The sequence below is a fragment of the Sciurus carolinensis genome, chromosome 4 (assembly GCF_902686445.1).
Source record: "Sciurus carolinensis chromosome 4, mSciCar1.2, whole genome shotgun sequence".
In the NCBI taxonomy this organism is placed as follows: domain Eukaryota; kingdom Metazoa; phylum Chordata; class Mammalia; order Rodentia; family Sciuridae; genus Sciurus; species Sciurus carolinensis.
In genome coordinates this window covers 155,874,098-155,894,844 of record NC_062216.1, presented here as the reverse complement: position 1 = coordinate 155,894,844, position 20,747 = coordinate 155,874,098, and the positions used below count along the sequence as shown (strand labels likewise).

At 32.9% G+C, this 20,747-nt stretch overlaps 1 protein-coding gene across 12 annotated transcripts in view; it reads left to right on the top strand.

Annotated features, from left to right (window-relative positions):
• Positions 1–20,747, top strand: part of Anks1b (ankyrin repeat and sterile alpha motif domain containing 1B) — a 1,141,006-nt gene that overhangs the window by 190,324 nt on the left and 929,935 nt on the right. For all 12 annotated transcript variants that reach the window (XM_047548161.1, XM_047548162.1, XM_047548158.1 and 9 more), the window contains exons 5-7: positions 15,254–15,329; positions 16,981–17,082; positions 20,280–20,393. In XM_047548161.1, coding sequence (XP_047404117.1) covers positions 15,254–15,329; positions 16,981–17,082; positions 20,280–20,393 — 292 coding nt within the window. The remainder of the gene's footprint in view (positions 1–15,253; positions 15,330–16,980; positions 17,083–20,279; positions 20,394–20,747) is intronic.

Sequence of the window (20,747 nt, the reverse complement as noted above, 5' to 3'; positions counted from 1 at the left end):
TTGCCTTCTTTCTTTCTAATATTTTTTGCTTTAATGATGACTTCTTGTGGAAGCATTCTAATTTTCCAAAGACCATTTTGATTCCTGTCAGATTGTAACCTTCTCCCCTATGTACTATAAGTTATTTCTGCTTAATGAACTATCTCAGATGTAATGTCTTAACACATTAACAGTTTAATTCATAATTCTGGACTTGGCAATTTAGTTAATCTCAACTGTACCTCGAGTTCTCTCTGTATTTTGGCTGGGTTCTCTTATGTATGTTGGATCCATTGTGAGTCAGATAAGTACCTCTGTTCAGAGATTGACTAGATAATGTCTGGGGTCATGGATGAGATTACTGTATGTCTATTAAGATCCCTTTGGTCAGCTTGGGCTCATTTACAATACTATTGACAATAGTGTGGTTCTGAGAGAGAGAGAGTGAGAACATCATTTACAAGGTTTCTTGAGGCCTAGACTTGAACCAAGCGCACCATCACGTCTGCCATGTTTGAGTGGCCAAAGCAAGTCTTAAAAGGTCACTCAAACTCAAGAAATGGAAAGATAGACTCTACCTCTGGATTAGAAGAGGGTGTGAATTGTAAAAAGGGCATGAATACCTAGAAGGAATAAATGTGGCTAGTTTTGCAAACATTCCACATACTCAGGTGAAATTAATGCTCTTCTGTGGGGTTACTTTTCCTGGAAACTATTTAGCAGATGAAACCTGTGTCTCCAGAGTTTTCTTTATTGAATTTCTGAATATCTTAGGCCTTTGATTTAAAGTTTAATGCTGCCATCCTAAACCAGTTTTCTTTGGAGAATTGTTTACAATATTTAGTTATTTGATATTTGTGATATCTTTTCTCTATTTTTTTTTAATTCAACTTTGGCAGCCTTGCAAATAAGCAGAATAATTTTCTCTAGCCCTCACACTAAGGAAATAAAAAGTCTTGTCCTTTAAAGCAGTATTGAAATTAGATAGATACACAAATTCTTTTGTAGGTGACTCACAAAGGTACTTTCTTAATGATTGTTTAGTGATAGAACTAGATGTTTATTGTCTAAATGTTAAATTTCTCTAGTCTGGATTTACTGCTTTCATAACACTTCTAGGATATTTCTAAACTTGATTGCACAGATTGCTTTATAACCAAGAATTTTCACTGTGACTGAGCCATTAATTCATTGGTGTCCATGGCCAAGATCTTTTTGTATTTTGTATTAGAAAACATGATCAGAAGGAAAAAATTTAGATTTGATTTTATAGATATATATGGCTCATCTTTGTTCATGTAAAACATTATATTTGTGTTTTGGAGAATTAAAATTTTAAAAATTCTGTGCCTAGTTTAATGGAGGAGACAAAAAATTTGCAACAATTACCTCCATATACAACATTTAATAAATATCAAAACAGAGATATAGGTGAAGAAAATACAGACTTTAAGAAGGAGAACATGGGAAGACATTAATGGAAGTGATATTTTAAGAGGACCTTGAAACTTTAATAGGACTTCAAATTTTAGGTGTAATTTAACTTTCATATATGTATTATTTTGCTAAAGAGTGTTTTAAATTATTGAATTTGAATGCTTTAGGATGGGGCATTTGGTTTTCAAGGTCCCAACCTCTTCCTACTCTCTTATATCTTTCATATCATTCCTTTAAATTTTTCTACTTGGCCCCTGACAGCATTTGAGTTTTTTACCCATACCTCAGAGGAAAGAGACATAATATATTCTGATCACTGTGGTTTTCTACTCAGAAGCATCAGGGCTAGTACCTTGGTAGAATGGGCAACCTTTTATGTTGCTTAAACCGCTTTTATTGACTTTCACTTTGAGAAGAGTTCTGGGAAGAACTAATAATGTATTTTAAAATATATCTCAATGAGATGAATTTTTCAACAGCTATAGTTAGCCTTGGTCATGTTTTGTGTTTGTTATTGTACCTTTGCTTATAGGAAATGTTTTTTGGGATAGGACTCAATGCCTTTTTTGAGTGAATATTTAATTTTATTACTCAAATGAACTGTGGACAAATTTTCCCTATCATATTGTGCAAAAATTTTTTAATATCATATAGGTGTTTGTTGATATTCTCACTGGCTAAGAGGGGATAATACCAACTAGTAATCTTAAACTGTTTCAGAGGATTTAATATTCATTAAATTGTTCTAGTTAATCAGTTGGTTATTAGCAGCACTAAAAGTAATCTCATTTGGTAAATTATAGTAATGTACTTTCATTCCTCAATTACATTCAAGTTATTATGAATAAATTCTAAAAAATTTTTCATGGATTTGGAAGATCTTGTCTTTTCCTTCTAATTACACATATTTTTAAATGTGGCATTTATGTTTGTATTTTCTCTAGCAGTTTTGTTTTACACATCATTTCCCAAATTATTACACATATTTGAACTAGTAGACAAAATAATTTAATTCCTCTTTAGGTGAATTTCATAAAGTTTGAATATCCCTTATCTAAAGTACTTTGGACCAGAGGTATTTCTGATTTGGGGTATTTTTTTCATTTTGGAAGAATTGCATTTACATAATGATATATCATTGAGTTAGGACCCAAGTCTAAGCCTGAGATTCATTTATGTTTCATATACACCTTATACATACAGCTTGAAGGTAATTTTATATAATATTTTAAGGGCATCTGCATTTCTATTATAATTAGGACATATTAATTGTACCAGCTAATGGATTTCTTTGCACATGCATATAACATACTTTGATGGTATCTACCTGCACCTGCATTTTGACTGTGGCCTGTGACATGAAGTCAGGTATAAATTTTTACACTTGTGGCATCATGTCAGTCTGAGAAAAGTTCCATATTTGGAGCATTTCATATTTTGGATTTTCAGATTAGGGATGCTCAAACTATATTATGTTATTATATTTACTTATGAACCCTATCACTTTAAAAGATTTCTTAATAAGGAAAATTAGATAAAGAAAATATTGTATATATATATATATATATATATATATATATATATATATCTCCAGTGGAGTTCTATTCAGCAATAAAGAAAAATGAAATGATATCATTTGATGGTAAATGATTGGAAACGGAGAATATCATGCTAAGTGAAATAAACCAGACTCAGAAAGTTAAGAGTTGAGTGTTTTCTCTCACATGCAGAAACTAGAGAGAAATAAGGATTTTTTTTAAAAGGGGGAATCTAATGAAAAGAGAATAGAGAGCAGTAGGGTAGAGGGAAAGGATCAAGGGAGGGATGAGGGATGGAAAAGGATAGAAACTGTAGAATAAAATTGAACAAATTATTCTATGTGCAGTTATGACTATATCACAATGAATTCCACTTATATGTATAACTATAATACACCCATTAAAAATAAGTTAATGGAAGGAAGACCAATAGAGGAGAGGAAGGAGATCAGGAAGAGAGAGAAGAGGGAAGCAGGGTAGTACAGGGACTGAAATGTAGTAAATTATGTTACATGTATTTATGAATATGTCAAGATGAACCCCACAACTATGTATAAACTATAATGCACTAATAAAAATCACTTAAGAAAGAAAATCAGTAGGCTTGAATTGACAATTTTTTTTTTGAAGTTAGCAATTATTTCTATGGATTTTGAAGTCAGTGGTGGCTGTAGCATACAGAACAAGTCACTCAGTAATGCCAACTTTTTCAGATGTTCCTAATTACAATGTGACTGCTCACATTTTTTCCCAAGTAATTTTCCAAATTATTTATTCCAGATTTTTTTCACTAAAACCTAAAATACACACAAATTTTAATGAAATTTTCATGATTGTATAACCTATTAGTTAAAAAAGTTCCCAGAGTCTAGTTAATTCAGAAGCAGTAAAGATAGAATTGAATTTTAACTGGTCCTGCTCCTATTTACTGACTTTAAGATCCTTTAAGGACAACCATGTTAACAATGAATTAACTTCATATCACAGTGTGTGCAGACCAATTTCTATGTAACACCATTTTGGAAAGCTAAACATATAACTCAAATTGCTGAGATTTAGTTAGATATGATTCTCTACAAAACAACATATTTAGAAGGCTTGTTTTTGTATCAAATCCTTTTCTCGATTATCCGTGAAGCCATCTCAACTCCTTCACTTTATTAAAAGTCCTTGTTTCTTCCCCTTTTTTTCAAGGTGATAGTAACTGTCATATTGTTAGATCCAACAGGCAATTCTTATACTTCATACTTATTATCAGGATTGACAAAGTGTTTTTCCTTGAGCCACTTTTTTCTTTTGATCTCTGAGAAAACACTTTTGTTTCCTACTTAATTCACTTCTGTCCTCATCTTGATCTTACTTTAAGTAGAATCTGAGACCTTGAGTGTCTCCCTTTCAGCCTTATGGTTCGATAAATCCTTCAGGCCTCACAAACCTTATTTTCATCACACTTCCTCAAAAATTAAGCTTTTCTGTTTTCTGTCCTCCTAATAAAGTCATACCCTCCATCCTGAACCTTTGTTTCATTCTTTCCCAATAAACATTTATGTGAAAAACTGAATTCCCTGTAATAGTATACTATGGCTTTACTGCTGGATAATAAACATGAAATATCAGTGGCATACAATAGTAGGCAATGGCATTTATAAAAGATTGGAAGTCTGTGGGGAAACTCTGCCTCATGCTGTAAATTAGTTTCAGTTATCTATTATCTTCCTCCTGGGACTAGCAGGGATATGGCCTAAGCACAAGAGCAAGCCCAACCAAGCAAGCACATTTGGAGCATCTGCTTATATCCTTTTGCTTACCATTATTTGGCTAAAGCATGTCACAAAGCCAAACTCTAAATCAAAGGGTAGGGAAATATACTTCACTTATATATATGGAATAAATTCATATGGCAAAGGGCATATGAAAGGAAGTACTAATAGTATAGTCTATCATGTCCCCATACTATGAGTAACTGCCCTCTACCTTCTTATCTCTAAGCATCAGAATGTTCCAGACATCTATTCTTCTCTGTTTATGCTTATTTCCTAGTTGACCTTATCTGGTCTCTTATGACATCTTTATCTGACAACTACCGAATTCGTTTCTTCATCCTGGACCTCACTCTGAACTCATTAGTGTATATAACTGTCTTCTGTACATATTTATTGGGTGACTAATAGGCATCTCAAACTCAAATTACCAGAACTTAACATTTAGCTTCTACACACTTTTCTCTCCATATTTGCCTGTTTTCTACTCTTAACATTTTTGACAAATGGCAGTGCCATTATTCTTGTAGTTTGGCCCCAAAACTTTAGGATTTCTTTCATGTCACATTCATTTTCTCAGGAAATCCTATTGGTTCTCTGTGTAAACTGTATCTAGAATTTCATTACTTTATATTTATCCTACCATAACCCAAGATCTAATCATCTCTTGCTTCTTGTTTCACTGCTTTTTCCTTTGTCTCTTGTTTTCTTTGCTCAGGATGCCTTAAGAAAACACCATAGAATGAGGGTCTTAAACAACCAAAATTTATTTTCATATAGTTCTGAAGGCTGGAAAATCCAAGTTCAGCATTCTGGATAATTCAGTTCTTGGTAAGGGATCACTCCTTGGCTTGTTAGACATCTTCCTTCTGGACCAAGGTCATTTCGTACTGCTTAAGGGAATTATACATCAGTAAGACATAACAGTTGTAAATATTTATGCCCAAAACGGTGAAACACCTGCATACATCAAATAAACCCTTCTCAATTTCAAGAATCAAATAGACTACGACACAGTGATACTGGGTGACTTTAACATGCCTCTGTCATCACTAGATAGATCCTCTAAACAAAAACTAAATAAGGAAGCTATAGAACTAATAAGTACAATTAATAATTTAGACTTAGCATATATATGTATATAATATTTCATCCATTAAGGCCTAAATACATTTTCTTCTCAGCAGCACATGGATCCTTCTCTAAGTAGACCATATTTAGGCCAAAAGCAACCCTTAGCAAATATAAAAAAAATAGAAATAATACCTTGCATTCTATTAGATCATAATGGAGTGAAATTACAAATCAATGGTGAAATAAAAAATAGAAGCTAGTCTAACACCTGAATACTAACTAATACACTATTGAATAACCAATGGATAGTGGAAGAACTCAGGGATGAAATAAAAAAATATGTAGAGGTAAATGAGAATTGTGACACAATTTATCAAAATCTCTGGGACACTATGAAGGCATACAAAAAGAGGAAAGTCCATTTCACTGAGTGCATTCTTTAACAGAATAGAAAGTCTCCAAATAAATAACCTAGCATTGCATCTCAAAGCCCTAGAAAAAGAAGAACAAATCAACCCTTAAAGCAGTAGAAGATGGGAAATAATTAAAATCAGAGCTGAAATCAATGAAGACAACAACAAAAATTTTAAAAATAAACAAAACAAAAAGTTGATTCTTTGAATATATAAATAAAATCAATAAACCCGTAGCCAAGCTAACAAAGAAAAAGAGAAAACTGAGATCACTAATATTTGTGATGAAAAAGGAAATATCACCATGGACACTATTGAAATTCAGATGTTCATTAGAAACTATTTTGGAAATCTATACTTCAATAAAATAGAGAATGACATTAAAAATTTCTAGAGACATACAACCTACCCAAATTGAAATAGGAAGACATAGAAAATTTAAACAGCTCAATTTCAAGCAATGAAATGCCTACCAACAAAGAAAAGCCCAGGACCAGATGGATTCTCAGCCAAGTTCTACCAGACCTTCAAAGAAGAATTTACATCAATACTGCTCAAATTATTCCATGAAATAGAAAAGGAGGAAACCCTTCTAAACTCATTCTATGAGGCCAGTATCTCCCTTAAACCAAAAGCAGACAAAGACACATTAAGGAAAGAAAACTTCAAACCAATATCCCTCATGAACATGGATGCAAAAATTCTTAATAAAATACTGACAAATTGCATACAAAAACATATTAAGAAAATAGCACACCATGATCACGTGGGGTTCATTCCAGGAATGCAAGTTTGGTTCAACATATGGAAATCAATAAGTGTAAAATAATTCATCACGTCAACAGACTTAAAGACAAGAACCACATGATTTTCTCAATAGATGTGGAAAAAGCATTTGATAAAATTTAGCACCCATTTATGTTTAAAACACTAGAAAAACTAGGGATAGTAGGAGCATACCTCAACATTATAAAAACTATATATGCTAAATCGAAGACAAACATCATTCTAAATGGAGAAAAATTGAAAAACATTCCCTCTAAAACTTGGAACAATACAAGGATGCCCTCTTTTACCACTTCTATTCACCATAGTCCTGGAAACACTAGCCAGAGCAATTAGACAAAAGCAAGTAATGAAGGGGATATGAATAGGAAAAGGAGCTCAAACTATTCCTATTTGCTGATGACATGATTTTATATTTAGAAGACCCAAAAACTCCACCAAAAAGCTTCTTGAACTCAAACAAATTCAGCAAACTAGCAGGATATAAAATTAACAACCATAAATCAATTGCATTCCTATATACCTATGATGAATCAGTTGAAAGAGAAATCAGGGAAACTATTGCATTCACAATAGCCTCAAAAAAAAAAAAAAGAAAAGAAAAAGGTTGGGAATTAGTCTAGCAAAAGAGGTGAAAGACCTCTACAATGAAAACTACACAACATTAAAGAAAGAAATTGAAAAAGACCTTAGAAAATGGAAAGATCGCCCATGTTCTTAGATAGGCAGAATTAATATTGTCAAAATGGTCATACTACCAAAGCACTATACATATTTAATACAATTCCCATTAGAATTCCAATGACATTCTTCGTAGAAATAGAAAAAGCATTCATGAAATTCATTTGGAAAAATAAGAGGCCCAGAATACCCAAATAAATCCTTAGCAAGAAAAGTACTGCAGGAGGCATCACAATACCATGCCTTAAATTATACTCAGAGATAGAATAACAAAAACAGCATGGTATTGGCACAAAAATAGAATTGAAGGCCAATAGAATGGAGTAGAAGACACATAGACACACCCACATAAATATAGTTATCTCATACTAGACAAAGATGCCATAAACATACATTGGAGAAAAGATAGCCTCTTCAACAAATGGTGCTAAGAAACCTGGAAATCCATATGTAGTAGATTGAAATTAAAACCTTATATATCACCCTACCCAAAAGTCAACTCAAAGTGTATCAAGGACGTTGGCATTAGACCAGAGACCCTGTGCCTACTAGAAGAACCATGGGCCCAACTCTCCATGATATTGGCTCAGGAACAGGCTTCCTCAATAAGACTCCTAAAGCACAAGAAGTAAAAGGAAGAATCAATAAATGGGGTATAATCAAACTAAAAAGCTTCTCAGCAAAGAAAACAATCAAGAACATGAGCAGAGCCTATAGAATGGGAGAAAATCTTTATCACCAGCACCTCAGAGCATTCATCTCCAGGATATAAAAAGAACTCAAAAACTGAACACCAAAAATACCAAAAAACCCCATCGATAAATGGGCAAAGGAACTGAACAGGTACTTCACAGAAGAAAAAATAGAAATGGTCAAAAAATATATGAAAAAATGTTCCAACATCTCTAACAACTAGAGAAATGCAAATTAAAACTGCACTGAGATTCCATTTCACTCCAATGAGAATGGCAATTATCAAGAATACAAGTAACAATAAATGTTAGTGAGGATGTGGGGAAAAAGGTACATTCATACATTGTTGGTGGGACTGCAAATTGGTGCAACCACTCTGGAAAGCCGTAAGGATATTCCTCAGAAAATCTGGAATGGAACCACCATTTGACCCAGTTATGCCACTCCTTAGCTTATACTCAAAGGACTTAAAATCAGCATTCTACTGTTTTGCAACAACATCTATGTTTAGAGCAGCTCACTTCACAATAGCCAAGCTATGGAACAAACTTAGGTGCCCTTCAACAGATGAATGGATAAAGAAAATGTGATGTATATACACAATGGGATATGACTCAGCTGTAAAGAAGAATGAAATTATGGAATTTGCTGGAAAATGGGTGGAACTGGAGAATATCATGCTAAGTGAAATAAGTCAGTCCCCCAAAAACCAAAGGTCAAATGTTCTCTTTGATATGTGGATGCTAGCCCTTAACAAGGGCAGGTAGGGAGGGGAAGTAGAGAAGTTCATTGGATTAGACAAAAGGAATGAAGGGAAGGGAGGAGGGATGGGAATAGGAAAGACTGTAGAATGAAATCAGACATAACTTTCCTAAACTCATGTATGAATACACCACCAGTGTAACTCCACATCATGTTCACAAGAATGGGTGATCCCCATTGTAATGGGTTGAATCCCATGTATGTAAAATATGTCAGAATACAGTAGTGTTATGTGTATCTAAAAACAATAAATAAAGGAACATCTGCCTTCTTGGTGTATCTATATGTCCTTTCTTCTGTATACAAATTGAGAGAAAACTTGCTGATTTCTCCTCCTCCTCTTATAAGGACACCAGTCCTATTGAATTAGGGCACAACCCTTGTGACCTAATTTAATCCTATTTTCTGTGAAGGCTGTGTGTTCAAATCTAATCACACTGGAGAGTGAGGTGTTTAATATATGTCTTTTGGGGGAGACACAGTTGTTCAGTCCATAATAGATTCTCTTTAGACTATTTTCAACATAACAGTCAGAAGTGATTCCATTAAATTATGTCTGTTATTCCACTTTTCTGCTCAAAAAACTCCTTTGGTTTTCCATTTCACTCAGAGCAAAAACTAGAGACCTTACTGTGACTGACACAGGCCAAATGTGTCTTGGTAACACTATCTATATAAAGCTTCCTCTTTCTATTGTTTGCCTTTCTTTCACTTAGCTTTAGCCAAAGTGACCACCTTAACCTTGTTGGAATACACTTATGTATATACTCCTATTCCAAGGCCTTTGCCTTACTAATCCACATGACTGCTTCTTCTGTTTTCTTCAGGTGTTGCTCATACATCACCTTAAAAGGGAGGACTTCCCTGGCCTATCTCATCACCCCAGCAACTCTCTTTATTTCACTTTCATCTAAAATGGTTTTCCCTATAAAGATACCTTATCCTCTCCACCATTCTCAGGCCAGGCTATTAGGCACTACTCTATAAGAATAAGAAAATTTGTTTCCTGCCCTCATGGAAGGAAACATGGTCTACTGATGGAATGATGGAAAATAAACACATACAAACATAAAATTTGAAATTACTTTAAGTACTATAAAGGAATCAGCTGGTTTTCAGTTTGTTTGTAATTGAGATCTAAGGACCAGGGAAGGTTTCTCTTTGAATATACCACTTGAATGAGGCTAACTAGCCTCAGTTAAACCCCTCTAAGGGACTAGGTCCAGAGAATTGAGAGACAAAGCCATGGAAAAGATGGGTATACAAAAAAGAGAATGGAGAAGGAGAAAAGAAGCTGAGTAAAGACTATTCAGGGAGTTCATGGAAAAAAAAGTCTCTGAAGAAGCAGAAGAGGAATGCCAAGACAGTAATTTCATATCATCATCTATTTACCATGTATTTATTGACTACTTGCAATGTGCCAGGCATTACTTAATATGTGTCAGAGGATATAGAAGTATCAAAATTAGACAAAAATTGTGCCACAAGAAGGAAGATGACTATAAAATGTGGTATAAAGAAAAGTGAAACTTGGGATAGGAACTTGAAGTGATAGCAGATCCACAGCAAGTCTGTTTTGGTTTCTTTGTTTTGTTTTTGGATAGTGGAGAGTTGTGTATGTTTATGGAGAATGGAAAGAACCAGTGAAGAGACGGAAATTGAAGATGCAAAGGAAATGTGAAGATACCTGATGAACAAACTTCAAGAAGAAACAAAGTGATAGAATAAAGAGCACAAGTGGAGGATTAGCTTTAATGGGGAGAAAAGATGCTTCCTTTGAGACAGAAGTGAAGGAAAAGAGGACAGGTAAAGACAGAAGCTTGAAGTCCCTAATTAAATAGGAGAGATCTATTCCCTTTCAAATGGGAGGAATGTTATTTTTGAAATATTTGGACATGTCACATTCCTCTGTTGCCATTTTTCCTAAACATTCTTATTGCCATCAGCTGTTCTTCACATGTTTTTCTAGGTCCTTTCTCATTTGGTTCCCTCTTCTCTGGCTACATTCTTGTCTGCTAATAGTCCTGTAAAAGTTTAATTCCCACAGTTGAATAATAGTGCTCTAGATGTAGTCTAGCTAATGCAGGACATCCCCCAAATAAAAAAGTGCTGCCTTTCAACTCATTCAGACATCCTGTTTGTTTATGTTAATATCAAATAGGATGTTATTATCTTTGGGGTTCTTTTATCCCAAGAGATGGTACAATGGCTAATTGGTACTAGCCAAGGTACCAGGATTTTCAGTCCTGAGTTAAGTACCAGTCTACAGTTGTCTTCCTTTATCTCCATCAAGGTTTTCTTTATTCACTGGTTATTAATTATTATAAGAGTTGAGGGTCTTCGTTTCTCATGGTTTTTATGTTTCCTGTGCTATTTTCTCTACTGATCATTACCGCAATTGCACTTTATATCTTATCATCATTGTTCTCTGTATTTTCTCCTTTAATCAAGAATTGTCTTCCTTTATTGGATGATTCTCTTTTGCAGGCTTCTAGGAGGGTAATGGTTGGAATGTTAAAATTGAAAGGGGAACTGATATAGCCAAGCTCTGACATCTTCATATCTTTTTTTGTCTGCTGTTTTGGCATTTTGGTGGATGGATAACCTAAAAATAATTTTAAACACCTGGAAATTCTGAATAAAATATAACAAACATCTCTTTAAATGTGGAATTTTGCTTCCTTAAAAGTCACAGGATTACCTAAGACCATAACCAGAAAGGAAGCTAAAACTCAGAGATACAAGCATGATCATCTCCTCTTCTCTTCCTCTTTCCTGCCACTCATCTTGTTTTCTCAGCTTTGGTGCTGCAGGGGCTAGACTTTCATAGACATTTCCAATCAATGAAAGAATTTCTTTTACTTTCATCAGCAATTCAGTTATTGATGTTAACATATGTATCATTTCAGTTCTTCTCAGTTGCTTATTTTTATCACTAACGGTGTTCAGAGAGGAATTTTTCTCCTAAAAGTTACTAAGATGTTATGAACATTTTATATCTGGTTTCTAGGTAAATTTTTAAATATCAACTGTTTGATTGTCTGTTTTAGAAATTATGTTTATTTCAAGTGGTTGATTCAAATAAAATGGAAAAATTTGATCCACAAGAAAAATAGGACAAAAATCTTAGGAGTTGGGAAGATTTGGGTTCACCTATTTGAGTATTATTTCCACACACATACCTACACATGCATGTGCACGTGTGAGCACACATACACACACACACACACACACACATATGTATAAATACCTTAGAAAAACATTCTTACAAATTTTAAATTTCTGGTGAAGGAATGAAATTCTTATGGAACTTAATCTATGTTTTAAAAAATCCATAGGTGTGACATATTTAAACTCTAAACTATTTGGAATAAATAGCAGTTTAAAACAATAAAAGTAAATAGTTCATAGGATTTATAGATTTTCAGAAATATTAAGTGATTTTCCCAAAGGTTAGGTACTAAAAGCCAAGCTTCCATTGGAACTGAGATCTTTTACATCTACCTTTTCCAGAAAGAGAATTTTTAATTTATGGTGGAGATTCATTCTAGAATAGTACATTTCAGTTTCTCCATCGCACACTTGGCTGTATCCAAGTACCTGGGAAACCAAATTAGTGCAAAAAATAGACGTTATTATAATAGTTTGTTTAGACTTTGTCTTAAGTTAATTATTCCCTTTACTCATCATTACTTTTTGGATTGCCAATCTTTTTCCTTACTTAAATCCTATAGAAATTCTCTTACTAAAGTTGCATAACTACCATTCATTTTTAATGTGCATAAAATGCTATTTTACCCTCAATCTTGGAAGATAATTTGTCTGGAAGTAGGATGCTAGATTGACGGTGATTTTTCTCTTTTCACATGAAGATATTATACTTTTTTTCTTTATTGTTTTTGTTGAAAAGTCAGCTGTAGGTCTACTTATTATTTATTTTGAGACAGAGTTTTTTCTCCTAGTGTTTTTTTAACATGTTATCTTTGTCTTAGGTGTTTTGTAGTTTCACTGTGCTGTGTGCTTTGCAGTTTCACTGTGACGTATCTGAGCTGTATTCTTTTCATTTATCTATCTTAGTAGTCCTAGAATTATTAGTGAATTATCAATATGAAAAGTTCTTAGCCATTGACTATTACTTATCTTTATCATTTTCTCTTTGTATCTTCTTATTCTATCCTGTCTTTCACATTTCTTTCTCTTGTTACTTTGTATTGCATTATATACTTAAACATATCAATTTCAGCCCCCTTTTCTTGAGCTATATCTTGTCTATTATTAAGCTAATCTATTTAAATGTTATATTTTCAATTTATAGAAATACTATTTGGTTAAGTTTTACATCTCATCAAATTTTATTGTCCTCTTGTTCTTTAGTCATATTTTATAGCTTCTAGTTCTTTCGTCATATTGATCATATGTATTTTATATTCTGTTGCTGATCATTCCAGTATGTGAAGTTTTTGTGGGTTTTATTCCTCAGCATTTTTATTTATTTTTCTTTGTTTCTACTAATTCTTACTCATGGTGGCTTGTTTCCTTTTTTTTATTTAGTGATTTTTAATTTTTAATTTGTTTTCCTTAGAGCTTTATCTATTGGAACTCTTGGAGACCTGAGAATAACGTTCACATTTTTAGAGAGGATTTATATCTTCTGCTAAGTATTTATATCTGCCATTGAAACTACAAATCTTAGACCATGTTCTTTTACATTTTGGTTTACAATCTGGGGATCATAGAAATTGTATGTTTTTGCCCCAAATTCTCTGTATGAGTATTGAAATGTGTTTAGGAATTCTTGTGGGGAGCAGGTATTTATTTCTTTCCCTCTCTCACTTAGAACTAAGACCTAGGTAGACATTCCTACCTTCCCCCTCTGTGCAACTTTAAAATTTCATTTTCACCAAGGATTTTTTTTTTTCCTGGAGGTTTTAAGAGTTTCTCAGAGATTTCTGTTAACAGCCTCCGAGTTTGCTTGGAATTCAAACTTTGTCTCCCACACTCTTACACTCCCACCTTGAGTGACTGGTTAGAAAAATAGGTTGTTTTTTTTTTTTAATTTTTAAAAAATTTTATTATTTTTTGATTCTTTGTACACAAATGGGGTACAATTTTCATTTCTCTGATTGTAAATGGAGTCACAGTTTGTGTAATCATACATGTACATAGGGTAATGATGTTTGTCTCATTCTATTATCTTTCCTTCCCCCTCCCCCCTCCCCACTTCTCATTTTCCTCTGCACAATCCGTCTGTCCTCCATTCTTGCCTTACCCCCTCCCCACTGTAATGTGTTTTCTGACCTAGATGAAATTAAAGTATAAATCAATAATTAAGGGATAACAGCAAAATCATCAAATGTTTGAAAACTAAACAGCACAATGTTAAATAAGGAGTCAAAGAGGAAATTCCAAGTTAACTATTGAAAAAAGAATAAAATGAAAATTGAAATATAGCATTAAAAATAGGCTGGGGTTCACATGAGTTGGCAGATTCCCTAGAACAAATACCTGTTCCAGTGCTAACCCCCTGGATTCATACTAGTGGTTTGGGTGATGGCCAGATTAAGAGGGCTAAGCATTTGAGAGCTTTGGGAAAGAAAATAGAGAATGACACTAATGTGCCTAAGTTCAGTATGTTGGGAGGATAGGGTATGAGGTTTGGGAGAGGCTGGAAAGGAAGGCATGGAGATCATTATCCCGATTTTGTAAACCACTTTAAATGTTTAGATTTCATGTATCATAAATATTTACTTGTGCATCTGTCTCTTCAAATAGAATATGGATATAAGAGGGCCAGGATGATAATTCCATACTTCAGAACATCCTTCAGCTGTGCTTGGCATGTAACTGGTGTGTTTATAGATGCATGGTGATTGAGTGAACTCATTGGATACTCACAAAAGTCTTGTACAATAGGCATTACTTACCTTTATTTTATATAACAAGGTCAAATGTGATGAGATGATTTCCACACCTAAGTCTTTGGATTTTGTTTCTAGTAATTCTTCTTTATTTCATACTACCTTTCAATCAGGGAGTGCTGAGCTTACAGAAAATATGCATGAATACCTAAAATGACACAATTTAAAAATGTCTAAGCATTCTAAATGCAACTATGTTTTCTTTTTTTCAGACAGAAAAAGGGAGTGCCCTTCATGAAGCAGCTTTGTTTGGAAAGGTGGACGTCGTGCGAATTTTGTTAGAAACAGGTAGCTGTTGTGGTTCATGGAGACTATCCTGCCAAATACTGTTTCTATTTCAGGAATGGACAAAGGAAAGTGACAGTTTTCTTCATAATTATTCTTTTCTTCAAATTGCAGGGTTGTAGAATTGATCCTCAGTGTTTAGTTAAAATTGATATGTGTACTTTTCTTCAATAGACACTTTAGTTAAAAAGCTCTTGGAAATTATTTTATACATTTAAGTTGCATTTAAATGTACTAGAGAAACTAACACAGAGATCTATGTTTTCTAGAAGAAGGAATTGATCTCTGAGAAATTATAATAATTATTTGGTTTGTTGAATACAATATTTCCCTTAGGTTTTTATATTATGAACTATGGTAAACAGAGATTTGAATTTCCTTTCCTTAAGGAAAATTTTTCTTCTAGTTACTTCATCAACTGAGTAACTATTATTTGTTGGTTATAGTGACTTATTTTAAAGGAAACCTTTTAGAGGCAGTGCTTTGAAGGAACAACCAAGTAAGCTTTTTCATCTTCATATGTATATTCTGATTCAGATGAAATAAAATTGGAATTGAGGTCAGACATTTTTAAGAATCAAAAAATATAAGTACAAATTCATACTTAATCTTTGATGTGAGTCATTCATATTATGGACTATCACATGTTTATTTTCCTCTGTAAAAACTATAAAAATGAAAAAATTGATCTACTATTGTACTGTGTGCTTTTGTACAAAGTTAACATTTCACGTATAGTTAACTTTGATATGCAGTGTAGTGATATAATAAATTGAGACACCCAAATAAGTTCTGTTCATACATCTGAACACACATTTAAGCAAATACTTAATAATCTTATTTGAACTAACATCTGGGACCAGATCCTATAAACTGAATTTGTTTGCAGTTAGGTGTTTGAAGAGCTCACAGATTTCTTTTGGGATACTGTAAGCTATTAAATATTAATAATTTTCAGAACTAAAATATTTAATTACTGTATTTTGGTCACATAGTTCAAGAAGTTTGTTCAGGTAAATGGTGAGTGTGACTGACACTGAACATAATCTGGCATAAACAAATATCAGGAAGTATTTGGCTTTGTAATTGAAGAAAAAGAATTTGGACACTTGTTCAAAATAATCATCTTTTAAAAATTCTGTATAATCAAGAATTATAAGAGTCTCCTTATATTCACATAATATATGATTATTATTTATTAAACATTTTTACCATATGATACAGAGTGAATCACTTGACCATTGTACTTTAGGAATTGACCTTATAAATCAATATTTTTGAGTTTGATAATGTACTAGGTAATTATCACCCAAAAGAAATCATAGGATCCTGAAAAGCAGTCTTAAGCATTGGTTCAGTGACCTTCAAGAATAAATTCATGGGCTGGGGAGATAGCTCAGTCGGTAGAGTGCTTGCCTTGCAAGCACAAGGCCCTGGGTTCGATCCCTAGCACTGCCAAAAAAAAAAAAAAAAAATGTTCTTAATTTTGGTAACTTAATCTTTTTGTGTACATAATTTAATTTGTTTAAAATTACCTTTAGTGCTTGGTCAATATATGTTTGAAATTATAACAGTTATATGTCGATGGTGAGGACACTTCAGTGATATATATATATCTGGTGGGTTTTCCTTTTTTTTTTTTTTTTTTTTTCAGGAATTGATGCCAACATAAAGGATAGCTTAGGTAGAACTGTCTTAGACATTCTGAAAGAACATCCATCTCAGAAATCTCTCCAGATTGCAACACTCTTACAAGGTAAAAGTACTGAATGATGGACAAGTTTGCTTTACATTCAAGATTAAAATAAAACTCATGGTTTCAGTTTTTTTGAATTTACTTTTGAATGAACTTATTTGCTTTATCCATAATAGATTTTTAAACTAAGTAATAATACTTTTTAAATGTTTTGTTTCTGTTTTCTAGGTACTTGGTATTAAATAATGTTGAAAAGTATTTATTTACTATTTGTTATTAAACCTCTTTAAAACATATAATAAATATTTAGTGGCGAACTTAATAGGCTATATAAAGGGATGGTTAAGTATTATCTTACATGTTAATATTTTAGAGATTTTTTTCATCATTTTGTCTGATTTCTATGACTGTGAAGCAGTCCTTTTTGCACATGAAGGAAATAGAAGCCTTGAGAGATTGTTTTGCTTAAACTCATGTGTCCTATGCTAAATGGCAGAGCTAGTACATAAATGCTGGATTAACAACACCAAAAATTATATTTAACTCAAAGAATATGGATTATTTCCTTCCTTATCCAGTAGTACAAGGTAATTCAGTTTTGCTAACCTCTGTTTTTGATAAAGGTCATTTTAGTACATTTGTAGTAAGTTCCAGTCTTCGGGTCTCTTGAAGATTTGACTATCATCTAGATACTATTTGTTTCAACTGCAGAATTGTATACTTCTCTATTTGATCTAAAATTTTATGAAAACTTTAGATTTAAATGCTTTCTCTTTTGCTTGGTAATTAAGTGTGGCATGTAGCATGTAACATTAAAAATTCAGATGTTCTTTTTGTCCTTTTTCGTTAGCTTCTACTGTGTTCAGCAGAGAGATAAATGATGTAAAGCCAAGTAGGACAGGGGACATATGAAAACAGAAGTCAACAAAGGCCAAAGAGGGGTATAAAGAGTAAATGGGGGACTGGGGTTGTAGCTCAGTGTTGGAGCGCTTGCCTAGCATGTGTGAGGCACTGGGTTCGATTCTCAGAACCACATATAAATAAATGAATGACAATGAAGATCCATCAACAACTAAATATATCAAAAAAATTTTTAAAAACAGTAAATGTCATTATAGTCTGTTTTATGTTTCCAAAACCTTTCATGGAAGTTTAAATTTATCCCCACAATTTTCTTGTCAATAAAGAAATTAGTTTCAAGTTAAATGCATACAGAAATGAATCAGCGAAACCAAGCATGACCTTTTCATATAAATTCAAGTTAAAATCAAGTTGATTGAAAACTAAGAAATAAAAGTGGCACACATATTTTTATCCATTTCTTCCTCTAGGTACTTGTGTTTCATTTTGGACTTTTACTTCTAGTTGAACTTATGAACAAAACAAAACCAAAGCTTGTACATAACAAAACATGACAAAACCGAGGCTTTTTTAGCATGTATGAGGCATGGGTTCGATCCTGAGCACCACCTAAAAATGAAATGAAATAAAATAAAGGCATGCTGTCCATCTACAACTACATAAACTTAAAAAAATAAAATCAGTTTATAGAAAAATTTATAGATAAAGTTACTGCCTTATAAAATTGTCATTCAGTTTACATAATTGCCACATGGTTCCGAAATTTTGAAATCAGAATTCCAAAGGTTGCTTCTTTTTCTAGTAGAATTTGCCCAGTAGAATTGTGCTTTGGTAGAAGCTTTTGAATAGTGTGAGGATACCACTGGCTGGCATCAAGTACAACTTTCTTCACTGGATTTTGAAGAAATAAGATCCTTTTGAATACAGGCAAAAGATTGCATTGAAAAGAGATCTGTGGATTTTATCCTTCATAAGGAAACTATGAACTTGTCACTTGTGGGCTGAATACTTTTGGGATGTACCAGATATGTTTTGTTTAGATTACACATTTTGGGCCCACATTATGTTTCCATAAAAATGTAATCAGCTGTCAGCATTAAAAAATCTAGAATTTCAGCTAAAACTCCAGTTTTGACCTCTTAAAAATAGTCTTTCATTTTATGTCATTGATGAACTGTCCTTTGACATTGAGGCTGAATATTAGTTGACATTTATCTCTGTGTTCAGTGCTCTTTTCTTCATGATTAAGAGAAATGTGAAATGTTTAATATCCCATGTCTTTCTGGGTCTACCATTTGTTAGTTGTATGAACAGGGACAAGTTAATAATCCTCTTTTAGTTTAGTTATCATCCTTAAAACTGAGATAGTAACAATGTGTATGTCATAGTTTTGTAGGGATTAGATGATTAGAGGAATGTGTTTGATATCAACTTAAATCCAACTTATAGTAGACAAAATTACTACTTTACAAAATTGTCATTCAATCTACATAATTGTCTCATGGTTTAAAAATGTTGAGGATAGAATTCCAGAGGTTGCTTTCTTTTCCCAGTACACTTGTCCTGTAGAATTGTCCTTTGATTCTAAATATACAAGTACCGCATGCATAGTAAGCCATATTTATGTTTTTACTGCTATTACTAGTATTATGTCTATCAAAAAAGGAAAAAGGAAAGGTTGAGTGTGGGACATTACTCCAAGAATAATGGGAGTGAATATTATTTTGTGGAAATAAAGTTAAATATGTAAATTATGCTTTTCTGGCAAGATTATAACACTATTATAAAATAAACAACACATTTCATTCATATTACCTGACAGGTGGTTTAACTAATCTGAATTGAACATTTCTGTTCAATGGAGGTGAACAGAGATGTTTGAATAATCAGGTCTATTCAAAGGATCTTTCAGAGAGCTTTAAATCTTCAGATTGAAAAATTTTAGGGAGACTAGGATGCTATTGCATCTTCAACAGATGTACATGTATATGTATGTATGTATGTATGTATGTATGTATGTATTTATTCATTTATTCTTTGTGGTGCCAGAGATTGAACCCAGGGCCTCATGCTTGCTAGGTAAGCATTTTGCCACTGAGCTACATGCCCAGCCTCAGATTTATTTAGTTTTAAGAAAATAATGGGATAAGTTTAGTTTTCAAAAGAAAGGGTTCATGAGTTTTTCCCAAAGTATCTTTTTTTAATTTAAAAATCTCAAATTAATGGCACATCAAGAAGTACTTATGTTTTTTTTTAAAGTTATTTGAAAACTTATGATATTTTTAAGATATGAGGAAATAAATGAAAGATGGATCACCAGAAGTAAAAAAAGTTTAGTTATTGATTTTTAACATAAGTGAATTCAAGTATGTAATCTCAAACACATATATACACAGAATATTTAGAAGGCGTGGGAAGAGCACCAGTCCTTGAAGAGCATGTACAGGAAGATAAAACACAAGAAACCCACATCTCATCGCCTGTTGAATCTCCTTCCCAAAAGACCAAAAGTGAGTAAATAATTATAAAACCTTGAAACTATACTACACTTGTAGTATAATTTATCGTGTATGCATAAGAGGGCTAAAAGTTGTAAAAATTTCAAGTGTTATATCCTATTCTTTATATTTTATACATTTATTCAGTCAACATTTATATAGTTCCTACTACTTGCTAGGAACCATTTGCAACCCTGAGATATAGCGGTGAGCAAAGCAGATAGCAGCCCCTGTGGTAATGAAGTTCATATGAAGTGATATTTTATAGCTTTTTAAAATAAATGTGTTTTTCTAGATTTATTGAGGTTTACTTGACAAATAATAAATTGTTTATGTTTATAGTATACAGTATAATATTGATATACG